Source organism: Pangasianodon hypophthalmus, chromosome 4 (assembly GCF_027358585.1).
Source record: "Pangasianodon hypophthalmus isolate fPanHyp1 chromosome 4, fPanHyp1.pri, whole genome shotgun sequence".
Classification (NCBI taxonomy): domain Eukaryota; kingdom Metazoa; phylum Chordata; class Actinopteri; order Siluriformes; family Pangasiidae; genus Pangasianodon; species Pangasianodon hypophthalmus.
Genome location: NC_069713.1, coordinates 33,207,467 through 33,225,547, shown reverse-complemented (window position 1 = coordinate 33,225,547; position 18,081 = coordinate 33,207,467). Strand labels below are relative to the sequence as shown.

The 18,081-nt window shown below is 39.9% G+C and overlaps 2 gene segments (V, D, J or C); both read left to right on the top strand.

Moving 5' to 3' along the window:
* Nucleotides 1-3,677: 3,677 nt before the first annotated feature.
* On the top strand, nucleotides 3,678-4,169 carry LOC117597128 (T cell receptor alpha variable 12-3-like; the record flags this gene model as incomplete). The annotated part of the segment is given in 2 exon segments: nucleotides 3,678-3,717; nucleotides 3,883-4,169. Coding segments are annotated over 2 exon segments (327 nt in total), but the record flags the coding sequence as incomplete, so codon positions are not given.
* A 9,981-nt stretch (nucleotides 4,170-14,150) lies between these two features.
* Nucleotides 14,151-14,651, top strand: LOC117597204 (T cell receptor alpha variable 22-like; the record flags this gene model as incomplete). The annotated part of the segment is given in 2 exon segments: nucleotides 14,151-14,190; nucleotides 14,356-14,651. Coding segments are annotated over 2 exon segments (336 nt in total), but the record flags the coding sequence as incomplete, so codon positions are not given.
* Nucleotides 14,652-18,081: the final 3,430 nt, after the last annotated feature.

The window sequence follows — 18,081 nt, the reverse complement described above, 5'->3', positions numbered from 1 at the left end:
GAGGACGGAAACGCGGTAAGCACGGAGGTATGCGAGCTAGGCTAAAGGCTAACCCCACAAGACCCGCTCTTCCAACACTCATGCTCTCGAATGTTCGCTCGCTGGAAAATAAACTGGACTTAATTCAACTCAGTCAGTCTACACAGCGAGAGACAAGGGACTGCTGTGTTTTTATCTTCACTGAAACATGGCTAAACGACAACATCCCGGACTCCGCCATTCAGCTGCACGGGCTAACCTGCTACCGAGCGGACCGAGATTCATCACTGTCCGGTAAGGCTCGCGGAGGAGGCTTGTGTGTGTATATCAACAAAGAATGGTGTAACAATGCTGCGGTAGTATCAAATCATTGTTTGTCGCTGGTGGACTTTATGCTTGTGAAGTGTCGACCGTTCTATCTGCCGAGGGAATTCACGGCTATCGTCATTGTTGCTGTGTACATTCCCATTTGCAAACGCTAAGGACACGCTTCGCGAACTGTACAGCGCTATCAGCGAGCAACAAACAAACAACCCTGACGGCTTTTTCATTATAGCTGGTGACTTCAACCATGCAAACCTAAAGACATTTTTGCCGAAGTTCTACCAACATGTGAACTTTGCAACAAGGGGAAACAACACGCTCGACTTTGTTTATACAACAGAGAAAAATGCATACAAGGCTGCACCCCGCTCCCACCTCGGATACTCAGACCACATCTCTGTTATGCTGATTCCAGCATACAGACCACGTCTCAAACTTGCCAAACCGGTTCAAAAGCAGATCACAGTATGGCCAGACAATGCTACCTCAGCACTGCAGGACTGCTTCCAGGACACAGACTGGAACATGTTCAGAGAGGCAGCCACCTACAACAATCACACAGACTTACAAGAGTACACTGAAACAGTGACTGCGTATATCAAAAAGTGCATAGATGATGTGACAGTCAACAAGACCATCACTACACGGGCCAACCAGAAGCCATGGATGACAGCTGAGGTTCGCGGGCTGCTAAAAATCCGAGATGAGGCATTCAGATCAGGAGATAAGCCAGCTCTCAAAACAGGAAGAGCCAATCTGTCTCATGGCATCAAGAAGGCAAAACATCAATATGCTCAAAAAATCAACAACAACTTCAGTGACAGTGTAATTGGATCCTGGACTTTTTAACTGAAAGACCTCAGTCAGTCCGTGTTGGCCGCAACACCTGCAGCACTACCACACTGAGCACAGGCGCCCCACAGGGCTGTGTATTCAGCCCGCTGCTCTTCACGCTGCTGACTCCAACCACATCATCAAGTTTGCTGATGACACAACTGTGGTAGGCCTCATCAGAAACAACGATGAAACTCACTACAGAGAGGAAGTGGCACAGCTGGCTGAATGGTGTGGTGTCAACAACCTGTTCCTCAATGTGAGTAAGACAAAGGAGGTTGTGATGGACTTCAGGAGAAACTCTATTGACCACCCCCCACTGACCACTGACGGTTCGGCTGTGGAGAGAGTAAGCAGCACTAAATTCCTGGGAGTGCACATTACAGAGGATCTCATCTGGACCACCAACATCACGTCACTCAACAAGAAGGCCCAACAGTGCCTCCACTTTCTCTGCCGGCTAAAAAGAGCGAGTCTCCCTCCACCCATCCTCACCACTTTCTACATTGAGAGTGTGCTGACCAGCTGCATCACTGGATGGTATGGAAGTTGCAGTGCTGCTGACCGCAAGACCCTACAGCGGACAGTGAACACAGCTGCAAAGATCATAGGTGCCCCTCTCCCCTCCATCCTGGGTATTTTCCTTGCACCATACTCCAGCAAGGCTACCAGCATCGTGAAGGACCCTTCCCATCCCTCCCACAATCTCATCCAGCTCCTGCCATCAGGTAGAAGGTACCGGAGTATCAAAGCTCACTCCATCAGATTGCTCAACAGCTTTTTCCCCCAGGCTGTGAGAGCCCTCAACTCCAATCTCCCTGTCCCGCTCTGAAACCTCATCCATAACCATAAACACCTCAAACCCATGAAACCCATGAAAAACCCATGGAAAAAACCCAGGGAAAAAACAAAAAAACAAACTCACAATCTGTTTAAGTGCAATTCTGAGTGTGCTACACACAGGTGAGTGGGCTATACAAACCACCTGTAGTAACACACTCTTTTCCCAGAATGTACACTGAACACTTTTTATAGACACACTCTCACACAAAGACTCAGTCTGATAATATATGTTTACTTGTGCATTGCACTACAAATCATCTTGCACTATGCGCTGCTTCCCCTAAAATATCACTTTTGCACAATTTCATGTACAAAATACCTCTTTTGCACAATTCCATTTACAGTATCTATGTAAAGTTTTGTATAGTTTTTGTAAAGTTTTGTAAAGTATGTATAGTCATCTAAATTGTTTCTTATACTTCTATGTTTATATTTATGTTTAACTTGTATGTAGCACCGTGGTCCTGCGAGACACGACATTTCGTTCAACTGTATGTCCACACATGTAGCAGAATGACAATAAAGCTCAACTTGAACTTGAACTTGAACTTATCATTTCGAGACTGGACTACTGCAACTCGCTCCTGGCAGCTCTGCTTCTGAGCTCCATTCGTCCTCTGCAACTGATCCAGAATGCAGCTGCACCACTGGTTTTCAACCTTCCTAAGTTCCCACACCACCCCATTGCTACGCTCCCTCCACTGGCTTCCTGTAGCTGCTGCATCAGATCTAAAACACTGATGCTCACCTACAAAGCCAAAAACAGACCAGCACCCACTTACCTCAAATCTCTTATCACACCTCGCACTGCACCACGCTCCCTCTGATCCTCTAGCACTGCTCGACTGATCCCTCCATCTCTCAGGGTAAAAGGAAGACCTGCATCAAGACTCTCAAGAGACATCTGAGCCTCTGGAATTTCTTTACTGAAGCAGAATAATGACTACATCAGTAACAAAAAGAATTGGACCTGTCATGGTGCAATAAGGTGCAATTTCATGTTTCAAGTATTTTAAAATCGATAGTCTCTAAATAAAACAAGGCAGAATGTAATAACTTAGTATTAGCTAAACAAAATTTAGACTTTAACATTTATCCATTTATCCAGTGGGATACTGGCTAATTTGGCCCATCAAAGACATTTAGAAATGAATTTTGTTCTAAATTAAAACCATGTTGTGGAAGTAATTGAATGAAAAGATTCAGAAATAAAAGCACTAGTCTCTGTTATTCCACTAGGGGGCAAAATAAAGCAATAAACTCAGCTACTGACAAAAACGTGCTACTTTCACTCTGCAACCATGTCTCTTTGTAAAGAAGAAAAAAAAAACATGAAAAGTTCAAGGAGTTGAACAATTATAAATTTTGCACCCAAAATGTGGATTTTTATTTTTTGCCCCGAATGAACTGCAGTCTATTTATCTGTTCTGTAGGTGATGTATTCATCTGTACACTGAGAATAAAGCTTTCAGAAAGATGCTGATAAATAAATGAACACATTTAAGAGTTGTTGTTGATGTTTTATTGGTCACTAAACTGCTGCTGAATGTAATGTCAGGATGCAGCAAGTCAACAATCTGTCAGTAACATTGGTGACACTGTCATGTGATGCTGTGGGGCGGAGCTTCAGCAACCTTCATGATGTTAACATATCAGAGTACAGAAAGAATATTTTCATTCAGCTAAGACCATTCATCATGTTCACTGTTATATTCATGTGTCTGTGGCTTTCACTAGGTGAGTTCTACATTGACCTTTTGTTCTTTCAGAAATATTAAGTGTTGAATTAGTGATTAATTATTCTGTGTGGTGTTAAAAAACATCAGAATGTGGGTGTGACTTATGTAGTTCTGGTTTGATTGTGTAAAGGTTAAAAACATTATGTTCTCTTCTCTATGACAGGTGACTCCATGGCAGATTCAATACAGCCACTTTCCCCTCATGTAGTTGTAGATGAAGGTGATGATGTTACTCTGTCCTGCAACTACAGTGCTGCTGTACAGAATCTGCACTGGTACAGACAATATCCAAAATCTAAACCTGAGTTCCTTCTTTATATTTTGGAAAGTGGAGGTCTGAGTTCCAACCTTCCCCCAAGAATGTCTGCTAAACTTCCTGGAGATAAACGAGTGGATCTGCTCATCTCCTCTGCTGCTGTATCAGACTCTGCACTATACTACTGTGCTCTGCAGCCCACAGTGACAGGAAATCCAACTGCACTGTACAAAAACTGCAGTTTTATTATACAGTGTTGAGCCTCATCAGCAGAATGAAGAGTCTACACACAGAGAGAAGGTCGGATTTGTTTAAAGTCAGAATGTGAAATAATGATTTAACATTTCAGTTTTCTTCCTTTCATTTTATAAAGTATATTTCTGATGCTCATTTGGCAGCTTATTCTCCTCTCAGCACAGTTCTTCCTGATTTTAGTCTGGTCCTTACTTAATTCTGACATCATCATCTCTATCATAGTATTCTGAAATTACATTCAAGCGTTCTGAAAGCGTCAAACATTATCTTAGGAGATATTTTGTTGGTTTTGAGGAGTTGAAAGTTCTGCAGTGTTCTGCCTAAAATGTTCATGTGAAGATGCCTTAATGTGAAGCTTCAGTGAAGCAGAGGTACTGACAGCCACACATTTTATTACTGCGATGTACTTTACAAAAAGATATAGGGATACTGAAAAGATATGGGGATACTGATCTTATTCTCCAGCTGCATTAGATGTGAACTGACCAATATTGTCAATATGAAGAATGTCTTGGGTAAAAGCTTTGTCATTTTGAATTCTGGAAGAAATGTAGAAAGAGAACACCACTTCCGCTGTATGTTTCTCTACATTAGGGCTGCTAAATTCTGGTGCTGGAGGTTTGGAGTCCAGCAGTTTGGTGATTTCCATGCTGTAACGCCTAATTCAACTCATTCTTTAACAGCTTTAGTCGACCCTCTAGGACCAGATTTTGACCTCCGTAATCTACAGAACCAGTAAAATAATGTGGTTTTTTTTGGAGGAAAAAGTGTAAAACCAACAAAAACTACTCACACTGCAAATAACACGCCAGCAGCCACACCAACTACACACACAATGCTGCACAACTAAGGAGGGAAAACACAGAACTTAAATAGGGAAACTAATTAGAGGAACGCAAAACAGGTGAGCACAAACAAGGAAGGAAGTGGGGCAGACAACAAAAGAAGAATTTCAAAAAATGTGAGTAAGGGAGTCCTCTGGTGGTCTGGAGGGGAATTGTCCATGGTGGACGTGATAAACTGAAAATCTGCATAACTGAGAATTGTGCAAAAATAAAAAACAAAATATAAAACACAATGTCCTCCACACAAGAAGGTTGGGTCTGCTTACACACACCAGCGCACAGTGCAGCAGCTGCAAAGGAAACAGAAACAAAGAGACAGAGACAAGCAACACTGCATGCAGAACCACACCAGTTAAGAAAGCACATTACCTGCCTGAAATGTAAATGATTTCAAATGACATGTACATGTTATATCTACCTCCATCCATGTGGTATTTCAGTAACTACAGGGAATGGAGAAGTATTATGGCCCTGTAAAATGCCTTCAGGAGGCAGTAAATATGCTCAGAGCTCATTTACTCTTCATCTCAAGTGACATGTAAAACAGCATCAATAAAATCTACAATATTTACAGTGTCATACCATGAATTAAAGAGACCAGACACCAGATTTATTGTTTTTATGCCCATATATTAAGAAATGTAAGTGAGTAACAGCACAATAATAAACTAAATCACATTCTAAAGCATTTCACTGCACATTATACTCTGTATGGTTGTGTGTGAGACCAATAAAATCTGATTTGATTTGATTCATGTGACCTGCAGGCTTCTGTAAGCACATTAAATGTTTATATTCACGAGAGAATCAGAATCAGAAAAAGACTCAACAAGTATGACTTTCTTGGAAGAATGGCTAGGAAAAAGCTGCTTCTCTCCAAGAAGAATATGCAACAGGACTTAGGTTTTGCAAAATTGCATCTGAACAAAAAGCAATAGTTCTGGAACAATATCCTGGACTGATGAGACCAAGGTGGAGATGTTTGGTCATCATGCACAGCACCATGATTGGAGAAAACCAATCACAGCGTATCACCACAAACACCTCATACCAGCTGTGAAGCCTGGTGGTGGAGGGCTGATGATTTGGGCTTGTTTTGCTCCACAGGACCTGGGAAACTTGCAGTCATTGAGACAAAGATGAACTCCACTTCATAGCAGAATAAAATGAGATAAATGTGAGTCCATCTGTCCAGCAGCTTAAGCTGGGCTGAAACTGGGTCATGCAACAGGACAATGATCCCAAACACACCAGCAAATTGACTGAATGTCTGAAGAAGAAACAAATGAAGCTGTTGGAATGGCCAAGTCAAAGTCCAGACCTCAACCCCATTGAGATGCCGTGGTGGGATCTTAAGAGAGCTGTGCATAAACGAATGCCCTCAAACATCAATGAACTGAAGCAATGCTGTAAAGAAGAGTGGGTTAAATTTCTCCAAAACCATGTGAGAGACTCATAAACTCCTACAGAAATGTTTACTTCAAGTTATTGTTGCTGAACCTGTTTCTACATGTTACTGAATTAGAGGGTGTACTTATTTTTTCCCATCTGGATTCTGAATGTTGGTTTATTTTTAGGGAAAAAAACGACTGCATATTGAAATCTGTTGTGTTTTGTTGTTGTGACCTGAGGTTACGTCTTTGTGTATAGAAGTTGGTGAGGAACACACAATTATCATTTAGGTTCTGATCAATAAAAACACAGAATTGAAGCAGGGTGTACTTTCTTTTTCCCATGACTGTAAGTATTATAGGCTGTCCATGTGTAATTCTCATCCCACCGTGTGAATAGCCAGGTATTCGGAGGTATGATATACCTATAGATATACCTGCTGCTACACTACCAAATAGTTTATAGTTTACAGCCCATGTTCTGTGTATTTACTGTTCTGTGTATTTATTGTCCTGTGTATTTATTGTTCTGTGTATTTATCGTCCTGTGTATTTACTGTGTATTTATTGTCCTGCTCTCGTCTCACGTGTTGTCTGGTTGCACTTTATGTAGTCTTGTGTGCTGTTGTGTGTTGCACCACGATCCCGGAGAAACGGCATTTATTTCCAATGTATACAAGCTATATAGAGGAATGACAATAAAAACTAACTTGACTTGTATGGTTTGCATGTTTAACACCTACAGCTGTTTAAACACCAGTGTTTTATTATTTGCCTTTAAAATTAGGCTAAGGACATTAGACAATGAATTTGTGATGGCAATCATGAAGAAGCTGTATATATTTTGAATGTTGGTTATTGTGACAGTGGGGACATTTTCAAGTGCCGGCTGTGCATGGGAGGACAGAGAGAAGGAGCGGGTAAGGAGCGGGTAAGTGGCTTTTGGACCCATGAGAGAGAGAAAGAACCAACACAGCAGAGCTGCCAGTGAACTTGTCTGTGATCAGGCTGGAGGAAGAAAAACTGCTGAAAAGTGCAAAAATAACAATAAGTAAATAAAAAGTCATCATCACTCTTTCCGAAGCCTTCCTGCCATGTCCTCATTCCCTTCATTGCCTCCCGGGGTTTTCCTGTTAGATATGTTATGTCAGCTTTCTGCCTGTCTTTATCAGCAAAGGCAGCAAAAATATGACCACATTCCTTGAGGCCATTTTGCAGGTTTGCAGGTTAAAGCTGTGAAATAACCTTTTTCTGTAAAAGTGAACTTGCTAGTCAAGCCAGTTTTTATGTCTGAGTCAAAATAGCACACATAATTTGGCTAAAATAAAATGTCATATTAGTGTTGGCCAATTTAAATTTAAACACCTACACTAATACACATGCTTATATTTTTGTATAGAGGTTTAATCTTGAGCCACAACACAGACCTCTAATTCTAAAAGAGATGTTTAAGAGGTGAAGTGGGATGCAGTGTGTTGATCAGCAACAGTGGAATAGTTGTGTGTTGTATTGGTGACTCAGTTCACTGTCACTGATACTGTGAAGTGATGATCTGTACAAAGTTATGCTACAACAGCAGCACTTCCTGGCTGTGGCCTTCTAGAGACGTGTTCCCTCATGTGTAAAGTTCAGCACATACAGCACTATTATACAGAATCCTCACAGAGCTGTGTTCAGAAATGGCTCAACTATACAACTTACTGTACATAGTGAGATACACACCACTGATTCTCACTCTAGCTACAGGTAATTCATTTTTTTTATATTTATGCCCATCTTTTTATTAATCTAGTAATTTCTTACTTTTATAAGTCAATATTTTGTTTACAAAAATACTTCACAGATTTATTTCTTTATGTTCTTCTCTACAGCAGGCAGTTTTGCAGATAAAATTGGGCCGACGGATGAAGATACCAACATTATCAGGAATGAAACAGACACTGTTACTCTGAAATGTTCATATGATACAAGCAACGAATACATTCTGCTTTACTGGTACAAACAATATCCTAACAGCGCACCACAGTTTTTACTGTATAAAGGCGCAAAGTCGCGAAGTTCTAGTGAGTACAATCCCTCTGGCACTCGATTCAATTCAAAAACAACCTCAGACTCTACTGAACTTACTATCATAGATCTGCAGATTTCAGATTCTGCACTCTATCACTGCGCTCTCAGAGATGTAGCACAGTAATACAGAGTCAATGAAAGGCTGTACAAAAACATAACAATGGTTTATATGAAGTTTCTAAAACCACATCAAAGATACTCCCTTTACCAACTTGTTATCAGTTAACCACAGACACACACAGCATTTGTGGTAACATATGCAGCTGAAAGAAACAGAAAAGAAGAATAAAGAAGGATCAACACGAAAGTTACACATTTTTCTGCATCACTTAGTGACATTATTTTTCTTATCTTAGCTATATTTCTGAGCTGAAAGAAGGCTATCCTTCATTTGTTACCTCTAGGTTGGATTATTGTAATGTCTTACTGTCTGGATGTTCCATTAGGAGCATAAACAAACTCCAGTGAGTCCAGAATGCAGCAGCAAGAGTTCCTTCTAGAACCAGAAGATATGACCACATCACCCCTATCTTATCCACACTGCATTGTCTCCCAGTTAAATTTCTGTGTTACCTTCTGGCTCTCCCTTTTAGTTATGCTGTCACAGCTAGTCATGCTGGAGTCCCTACTTGCACTCTGTACATTGTCCTTAACCATTACGTGACAATTAGCATACCTAATAATCTGTGTTTCTCTTGCTCTCTCCGTTATTCTCTCTCTCTCTGTCGGGCTACACATGCTGCTCCTGAGATACCAGTGATCCTGACCCCTTCTGCTCTCAGGACCTGCCTGATCCATCCTGATGCCCTACTTCTGGTTGAAGCTCTCGTCATTTGGAAATCACTCGCTGCTGCAGAGGATGGCTTCACATGAACAGCCTAAAGATACATGAGATTACTGAGGATGGTTCCACTTAGAAACCATGAAGATGGCTTTGGACTGCAACTGCTATGAACAGTTTTGCACTCAAGTCTCCATCAGTGAACAGTTGATAACTTCAACTAAATAGACTTTTACACAATTGCACTATATATAGAAGGGAATTATTTATAATCGTACTATCCGGTGTCACCCAGATGAGGATGGAGTCCCATTCGAGTCTGGTTCCTCTCAAGGTTTATTCCTCATAATGTCTCTGTAAAGCTGCTTTGTGAGAATATCCATTGTTATAAGCGCTATACAAATAAAATTGAATAGAATTAAATTGAAGGGACAAAGACAATGTTACTTTGCCCATAAGAGGTGCAGCTGCACTGCGTCCCAATGTCCTAGTAGATCGTGATAACGTGTCCAGTCAACTTTCGGATCTTTCTGGAATGTAACAAATTCAACATCTGAAGGAAATCTGATAAAATATTATTAGGTGGCTCCTGTTGTCAGCTATAAACAACAGTTTCTTGATTTGGGAAAGACGTTGTTGTTTTGAAAGATAGTTTCCTAGCTTACTCACTTACATTAGATAGAAAGCTGAACTCGAGTGAAGCAGCTGAGGCTCTGTACAAGTTCAGGAGTTAAATAAAGATATGTTCTGCAAATTACTATTTGTTATGATTTGTGAATGAAAAAAGACTTCTTATTCCAAGCATCCCCTTTTTTAGTGCAAACTGGGGCACAGTGGTAGGGTTCAGTTAAAAAACACACAAACAAACAAAACCCTTGGTGTGTTAAAGCCTTTCTCCTTTCTCCACAAGATGGCGTAGTCAGTTTTCTTATTGTGGGCCAAGTACTAGGACCCTGCTCACATCCCCCAGAGATGTTGAGTTCTTTGATTATGAATACTACTTTGCACAATAATATAGACTCTACAGTTCTTCAATCATACAGACATAGCACCTTTATATATAATGATCTGAATTAAAAACAGAGATTGTACATGATGTTTAATCTTATTGCAGTCTTGCACCAAAGGCCAAAAGAAGTGTAGAAAGTATTCAGAGTATTGAACATCATTCCAAATCCATGGGCATTAATATGGAGTTGGTCTCCTCTTTGCTGCTATAACAGCCTCCATCTTCTCTAAAGGTTTTCCACTAGATTTTGGAACATGGCCATATGGATTTGTTCTCATTCAGCTACAAGTGTGCAAGAGGTCAGGCACTGATTTCGGGTAAGAAGGCCTGGTGTGCAGCCGTCATACCGATTCATCCCAAAGGTGTTGAGTGGGGTTGAGATCAGGGTTCAGTGCAGGCCACTCGAGTTCTTCTACACCAACCTTGGCACACCATGTCTTCATGGATCTCACTTTCTGCACAGGGAGGTTGTCATGCTGGAACATGTTTGGGTCCCTTAGTTCCAGTGAAAGGAAATCTTAATGCTACAGGATACAAACACATTCTAGACAATTGTGCACTTCCAAATTTGTGGGAACAGTTTGGGGAAGAACCACATATGGGTGAGAGGGTTAGGTGTCCACATACTTTTGGCCATATAGTGTACTTGTTCACTGCAATATGTGGTGGGGCCAATGCCCCTAATGTAGCAGCACCACTTAGAAAAATATAACAGGCAATTAAAATATTTAATAATGCAATTATTGGATTATATTTTTATAGACTAGAATGAATAATTGTTCATTACATTATTTTCCTGCTTACAGGAAAGTTTGAGTTCAGGACAGTTTCCCCATGTGATGCTGAATGTAAAGCCAGGATGCTTCAGTAAGAATTAACAATCTGTCAGTAACATTGGGGACACTGTCATGTGATGCTGTGGGGTGGAGCTTCATCAACCTTTATGATGTTAACATATCAGAGTACAGAAAGAATATTTTCATTCAGCTAAGACCATTCATCATGTTCACTGTTATATTCATGTGTCTGTGGCTTTCACTAGGTGAGTTCTACATTGACTTTTTGTTCTTTCAGAAATATTAAGTGTTGAATTAGTGATTAATTATTCTGTGTGGTGTTAAGAAACATCAGAATGTGGGTGTGACTTATGTAGTTCTGGTTTGATTGTGTAAAGGTTAAAAACATTATGTTCTCTTCTCTATGACAGGTGACTCCATGGCAGATTCAATACAGCCACTTTCCCCTCGTGTAGTTGTAGATGAAGGTGTTAATGTTACTCTGTCCTGCAAATACGAAATCAAAAGTGCTACAGGAAACACCAACCTGCAGTGGTACAGACAATATCCAAAATCTAAACCTGAGTTCCTTCTTTATATTTTGGAAAATGGAGGTCTGAGTCCCAACCCTCCCCCAAGAATGTCTGCTACATTTCCCGGAGATAAACGAGTGGATCTGCTCATCTCCTCTGCTGCTGTATCAGACTCTGCACTATACTACTGTGCTCTGCGGCCCACAGTGACAGGAAATCCAACTGCACTGTTCAAAAACTTCAACACAGTTTTGTTATAGTGAGAGCAGTATTGCTGAGGCTTTAGAGAAACTGCCCTTTTTGGGGGAATCTCTCTTTCTCTCTGAAGATACATAAAGAGTTTATATTGTTGGAACATGTTGCATTATGAGGAGACAGCATTCATTCTTCAGTAGGCACTTTATGCTGGTCAGGGTGGTGGTGGATACGGAGTCTGTCCCGGGATCTCCTGGGTGTGAGGTGGGAAAACACCCTGAATGGGATGTCAGTCCTTCACAGAGCACCATGCACAAAGCCTTTCACACACTCGTTCACACCGAGGGGCAATTTCTCCTAGCAAATGTCATTCTGTCATGTGTGTTGGAGGTGGGAAGAAACCGGAGAACCCATGTGGAAACCCACACAGACACGGGGTGAACATGTAAAACTGCACACAAACTGACAGTGACCTGAACTCAGCATCAAACTGGGAACCTGGAGCTGTGATGCAGCAGCGCTACCCGCTGTGTCACTGTGCTGCACTAAAACAAATCATCATCACATTCTCACATTTTTACAATTCTTCTGCTTAAAGTCTTTTCTTCTAGTGTGGTGTTGGGTCATTTTTATAATAAAGAAATCTTTGTATCCTCATGCTACAATTCCATATTCCTGGATAGCCAGTGCACTAAAGACAAGGCTTGGCTCAATCCTCATAGCAGAATTCCACAATGCCAGTGGACTCATGAGTCTCTCTGTTCTGACTGGAGTAATGACACTGTTGAATTCTCCTGAGGAAGGACATTTCATCATCTGAGTGTAGTACATCCACATTTAGAGTACTGAAACTGTATATTGTGGCAATCAGTGATAGCCCAATTTTCAACAACTAAAACCTCAACAGAACGAGATAATCTTTAAAAGTAAGGAAGGAGTTTCAGGTGGGACTGTGCAGGAAATCAGATTAGATAAGAATCAGACCTCACACGCTTTGTCACTTCTGTTGGGATGGAGAATATCTGTGGAATTTACCACTGCAGTGTGTGTGATTTACAGTTTGCTGCCTTATTTTATATGGTGTGTGTGTGTGTGTGTGAATAAAAACTATATATTTTTGAAAATATATAAATTTGTGAAATTAAAGAACTCTTTTCTACAGCTCATAGCTCTTTTGGTCTTTCTGTAATGTATGACCTGTATGTGGGGTAAACATTTATTAGTGTGTTAAGGTTTTTCTCCTCGGTGAACACAAGATGGCGCAGTCACTTATCTTATTGTGGACAAAGTACTAGAGCACCACACAGCCCTGCTCACATCCTCCAGAGATGTTGAGCTCTTTGCTGATGAATACTACTTTTCACAATAAAACCTCTGTGATAGAGGCTATAGCTGTTCTTCTATCATACCTACTGCATATATATTATCCTCACCCCTGCCCTGGTTACTCTTAGTAGCTAAGCTAATTTCACACACACCATTCTGATAAAACAACACAACTGCCCACTTAAGACTAAACTGTCATAGGAATAAATTCTCATCTAATATCATTTCTTTGACAAAGTAATGTACCTGCTGTGTCAGAAACACTGAACTCATCTGTAACTCTGCCTTTACTGTTCTTTCTCTTCTTCTGATGTGATCTTGAGTACAGGAAAGTTTTATTTTTCAGATTAATTAACAAATTAAAAAAATATGAATTACAAATTACAATTATCACACACTCTCCAAGTGAAAACCACTGCAACCTTCATTTAATAGATAGATAGATAGATAGACAGATAGCTGTATTTGTCCCAGAGGGAAATTCAGCTATTACAGTCCTTTTAAGGCCTAATGGTTTGCTGGCATCTTTGAAATCGTTGCCAAGACGAGCAGTGAAACACCTGAGAAAACATTTGTTATGCAAAAATAACTAAATTTATATATATATATATAAAATTACCTGCTACAGTTAAAAACACACTTTGTGTTTCTGTTCTCTCTGATATATCTGATGGTGCCAAAGCCCCTAATGTAGAGACAACACTAAATTAAAATTTTAATATTTAATAATGTAATTATTAGATTATGTTTTTAGAGATTAAAATAAAGATTTTTTCATAATTACATTAATTTCCTGCTTACAGTTTGAGTTCAGGACAGTTTCCCCATGTCATGCTGAGTGTAAAGCCAGGATGCTTCAGTAAGAATCAACAATCTGTCAGTAACATTGGTGACACTGTCATGTGATGCTGTGGGGCGGAGCTTCATCAACCTTTATGATGTTAACATACCAGAGTACAGAAAGAATATTTTCATTCAGCTAAGACCATTCATCATGTTCACTGTTATATTCATGTGTCTGTGGCTTTCACTAGGTGAGTTCTACATTGACTTTTTGTTCTTTCAGAAATATTAAGTGTTGAATTAGTGATTAATTATTCTGTGTGGTGTTAAGAAACATCAGAATGTGGGTGTGACTTACGTTGTTCTGGTTTGATTGTGTAAAGGTTAAAAACATTATGTTCTCTTCTCTATGACAGGTGACTCCATGGCAGATTCAATACAGCCACTTTCCCCTCGTGAAGTTGTAGATGAAGGTGTTAATGTTACTCTGTCCTGCAGTTACAAAAAATTCAGTGCTACCGTAAACAACCTGCAGTGGTACAGACAATATCCAAAATCTAAACCTGAGTTCCTTCTGTACATCACTCCAAGTGGATTTCAAAGTGATCCTATTTCACCACGTCTGTCTGCTAAAGTTCCTGGAGATAAACGAGTGGATCTGCTCATCTCCTCTGCTGCTGTATCAGACTCTGCACTATACTACTGTGCTCTGCAGCCCACAGTGACAGGAAATCCAACTGCACTGTACAAAAACTACACTTTTATTATACAGTGTTGAGCCTCATCAGCAGAATGAAGAGTCTACACACAGAGAGAAGGTCGGATTTGTTTAAAGTGAGAATGTGAAATAATGATTTAACATTTCAGTTTTCTTCCTTTCATTTTATAAAGTATATTTCTGATGCTCATTTGGCAGCTTATTCTCCTCTCAGCACAGTTCTTCCTGATTTTAGTCTGGTCCTTACTTAATTCTGACATCATCATCTCTATCATAGTATTCTGAAATTACATTCAAGCGTTCTGAAAGCGTCAAACATTATCTTAGGAGATCTTTTGTTGGTTTTGAGGAGTTGAAAGTTCTGCAGTGTTCTGCCTAAAATGTTCATGTGAAGATGCCTTAATGTGAAGCTTCAGTGAAGCAGAGGTACTGACAGCCACACATTTTATTACTGCGATGTACTTTACAAAAAGATATAGGGATACTGAAAAGATATGGGGACACTGATCTTATTCTCCAGCTGCATTAGATGTGAACTGACCAATATTGTCAATATGAAGAATGTCTTGGGTAAAAGCTTTGTCATTTTGAATTCTGGAAGAAATGTAGAAAGAGAACACCACTTCCGCTGTATGTTTCTCTACATTAGGGCTGCTAAATTCTGGTGCTGGAGGTTTGGAGTCCAGCAGTTTGGTAATTTCGGTGCCAAAACGGAACCAAAAAGTAGAAAAACTAAAACAAGGGACTAGACTGAGGCGAGGCAAAGAAAAGAAAACTCAACATGAAACCAAAAACCACTCACACTGCAAATAACACACCAGCAGCCACACCAACTACACACACAATGCTGCACAACTAAGGAGGGAAAACACAGAACTTAAATAGGGAAACTAATTAGAGGAACACAAAACAGGTGAGCACAAACAAGGAAGGAAGTGGGGCAGACAACAAAAGAAGAATTTCAAAAAATGTGAGTAAGGGAGTCCTCTGGTGGTCTGGAGGGGAATTGTCCATGGTGGACGTGACAAACTGAAAATCTGCATAACTGAGAATTGTGCAAAATAAAAAACAAAATATAAAACACAATGTCCTCCACACAAGAAGGTTGGGTCTGCTTACACACACCAGCTCACAGTGCAGCAGCTGCAAAGGAAACAGAAACAAAGACACAGAGACAAGCAACACTGCATGCAGAACCACACCAGTTAAGAAAGCACATTACCTGCCTGAAATGTAAATGATTTCAAATGACATGTACATGTTATATCTACCTCCATCCATGTGGTATTTCAGTAACTACAGGGAATGGAGAAGTATTATGGCCCTGTAAAATGCCTTCAGGAGGCAGTAAATATGCTCAGAGCTCATTTACTCTTCATCTCAATTGACATGTAAAACAGCATCAATAAAATCTACAATATTTACAGGGTCATAACATGAATTAAAGAGACCAGACACCAGATTTATTGTTTTTATGCCCATATATTAAGAAATGTAAACAGAAACATAATATGCTTTGGGGTGAGTAACAGCACAATAATAAACTAAAGCATTACTATAATGTCTCCATCTGAGCTTTTGTGAGGTGTACTTATGGTATCTACTTCTTAGCCCCATTCCAATACAGCTTATGTATGAAGCCCATCTGCCAGCCAAATGAATGATTTTAATGTCCTCAAATTAACACAGTAATCTGATAGGCTACCTGTGCAGTATGAGAGGAAGCAGAGGTGTGATGAATAAATGAATAAATATGAGTGGGTGGAGCTACATGTAGAGACATCAGAGACAATCTCAAATACACAACACTGGCATTTATTTCTAAAGCTAGAGGTCTGAACTAAACACTCAGGATAACAATGTTACTCCTCTTCTTGCTTTTCTTCACTATTGCTGATATCGGTAAGTCATATACATTGCACATGTAACTATAAATTTTTATAATTACCAAGGACCACAATTTCCACTTTAATTTATTATTAATAAATGCTGATTCTATTATTATAATGTTTTTATAGCAGAGGCTGCAGACAACAGCATTAAACCAGAACAAACCTCCAGATCTGTAACTGAAGGCAGCAACATCACACTGTCCTGCACATATACTGGATCAGTTTACAGTCTCCACTGGTATCGACAAAAACCTGGATCAAGACCAGAGTTTCTGCTGCTGATTGATGAAGGCAGTGGACGTGTCACACAAGCTGAACCACCTCATACACGATTGTCTATTAAACTTGATAAAATGGGAAAGAAAGTGGATCTGCTCATCTCCTCTGCTGCAGTGACAGACTCTGCACTGTACTACTGCGCTCTGAGGCCCACAGTGACAGGAAACACAACTACACTGTACAAAAAGCACTACACATGACTGGAGCACAGCCATGCTTTTCTCACAAGATGGAGCTATTTACATCTTTACATTCACTTCTTCAGCTCTCTGTCTATGAGGTTCATTTGTTTTTGAAGGTCAACCATCATTTTTTGTAACCATGATAAACTGCTAATGTGATCAGAGCTTCCTTTGTATGAGGAGTTGTTAGCTCAGCTACAACCTAGTCTCTTGGTTATCTGCTCATTATCTCCTTCTTGCACTGATCACTGACTTCTGAAGACCATGCTGTCAGGTTCCCCAGGACAGGAACATGGACCCAGTGGACACTGTGGATCAGAACCCCAGTAAACACTCTGTTCTGGACATTCTTGCAGCATTACAGCTACAACATTACTGCTACATTTGAGTTCTTTGCTCTATTCTAGTTTGATGGAATCTGAAAAACACACAGAAACAAAAACACAAAGCAGACTGTGTCAGATTGACTAGTTTTAAATGTAAAAAAAAAAAACCTTTAACACAGTTTTGTTCTACTGAAGGAAGAGCAAATGCAAAGTTCAATAATTTACACCCCTTCAAACCTTTCTCTCTCTCTCTCTCTCTCTCTCTCTCTCTCTGTCATCTTTCCTCTCTTTCTATCTTTTAATTATGATACAGTTTTGTTAAGCTCGCAGACAGGAGCCCTGCTATTTATTCTTTCTTTCTTTCTCTGAAAATAAACATTTTCCATAGACACACTATGATGGAAAAAATCTTTACAACATCTTCAAATACATTAAATTACTGGTTATGAAAAAGTAAATATTAAACAGAAATAGCAAATGTTAATATGTATGAGCGAAGCTCCTCTGTGCTTTAAAATGACAAACAATGCTCTCAATGCCCTCTAAGCCTCCACTGCAGATAATCAACTCACACATTTCAGGTGAAATAAAACAGTTACAGCAACATAACCTCATGTACAGATTATCACAGTACATCCCTCCACTCGTCTAATGTTAGCTACATCAAAGATACATTGATAGATTGTGTCTCACATTAATAAACCAAAAATATTATATCTACAGAACCCAAGGTGTTAGAACCTCA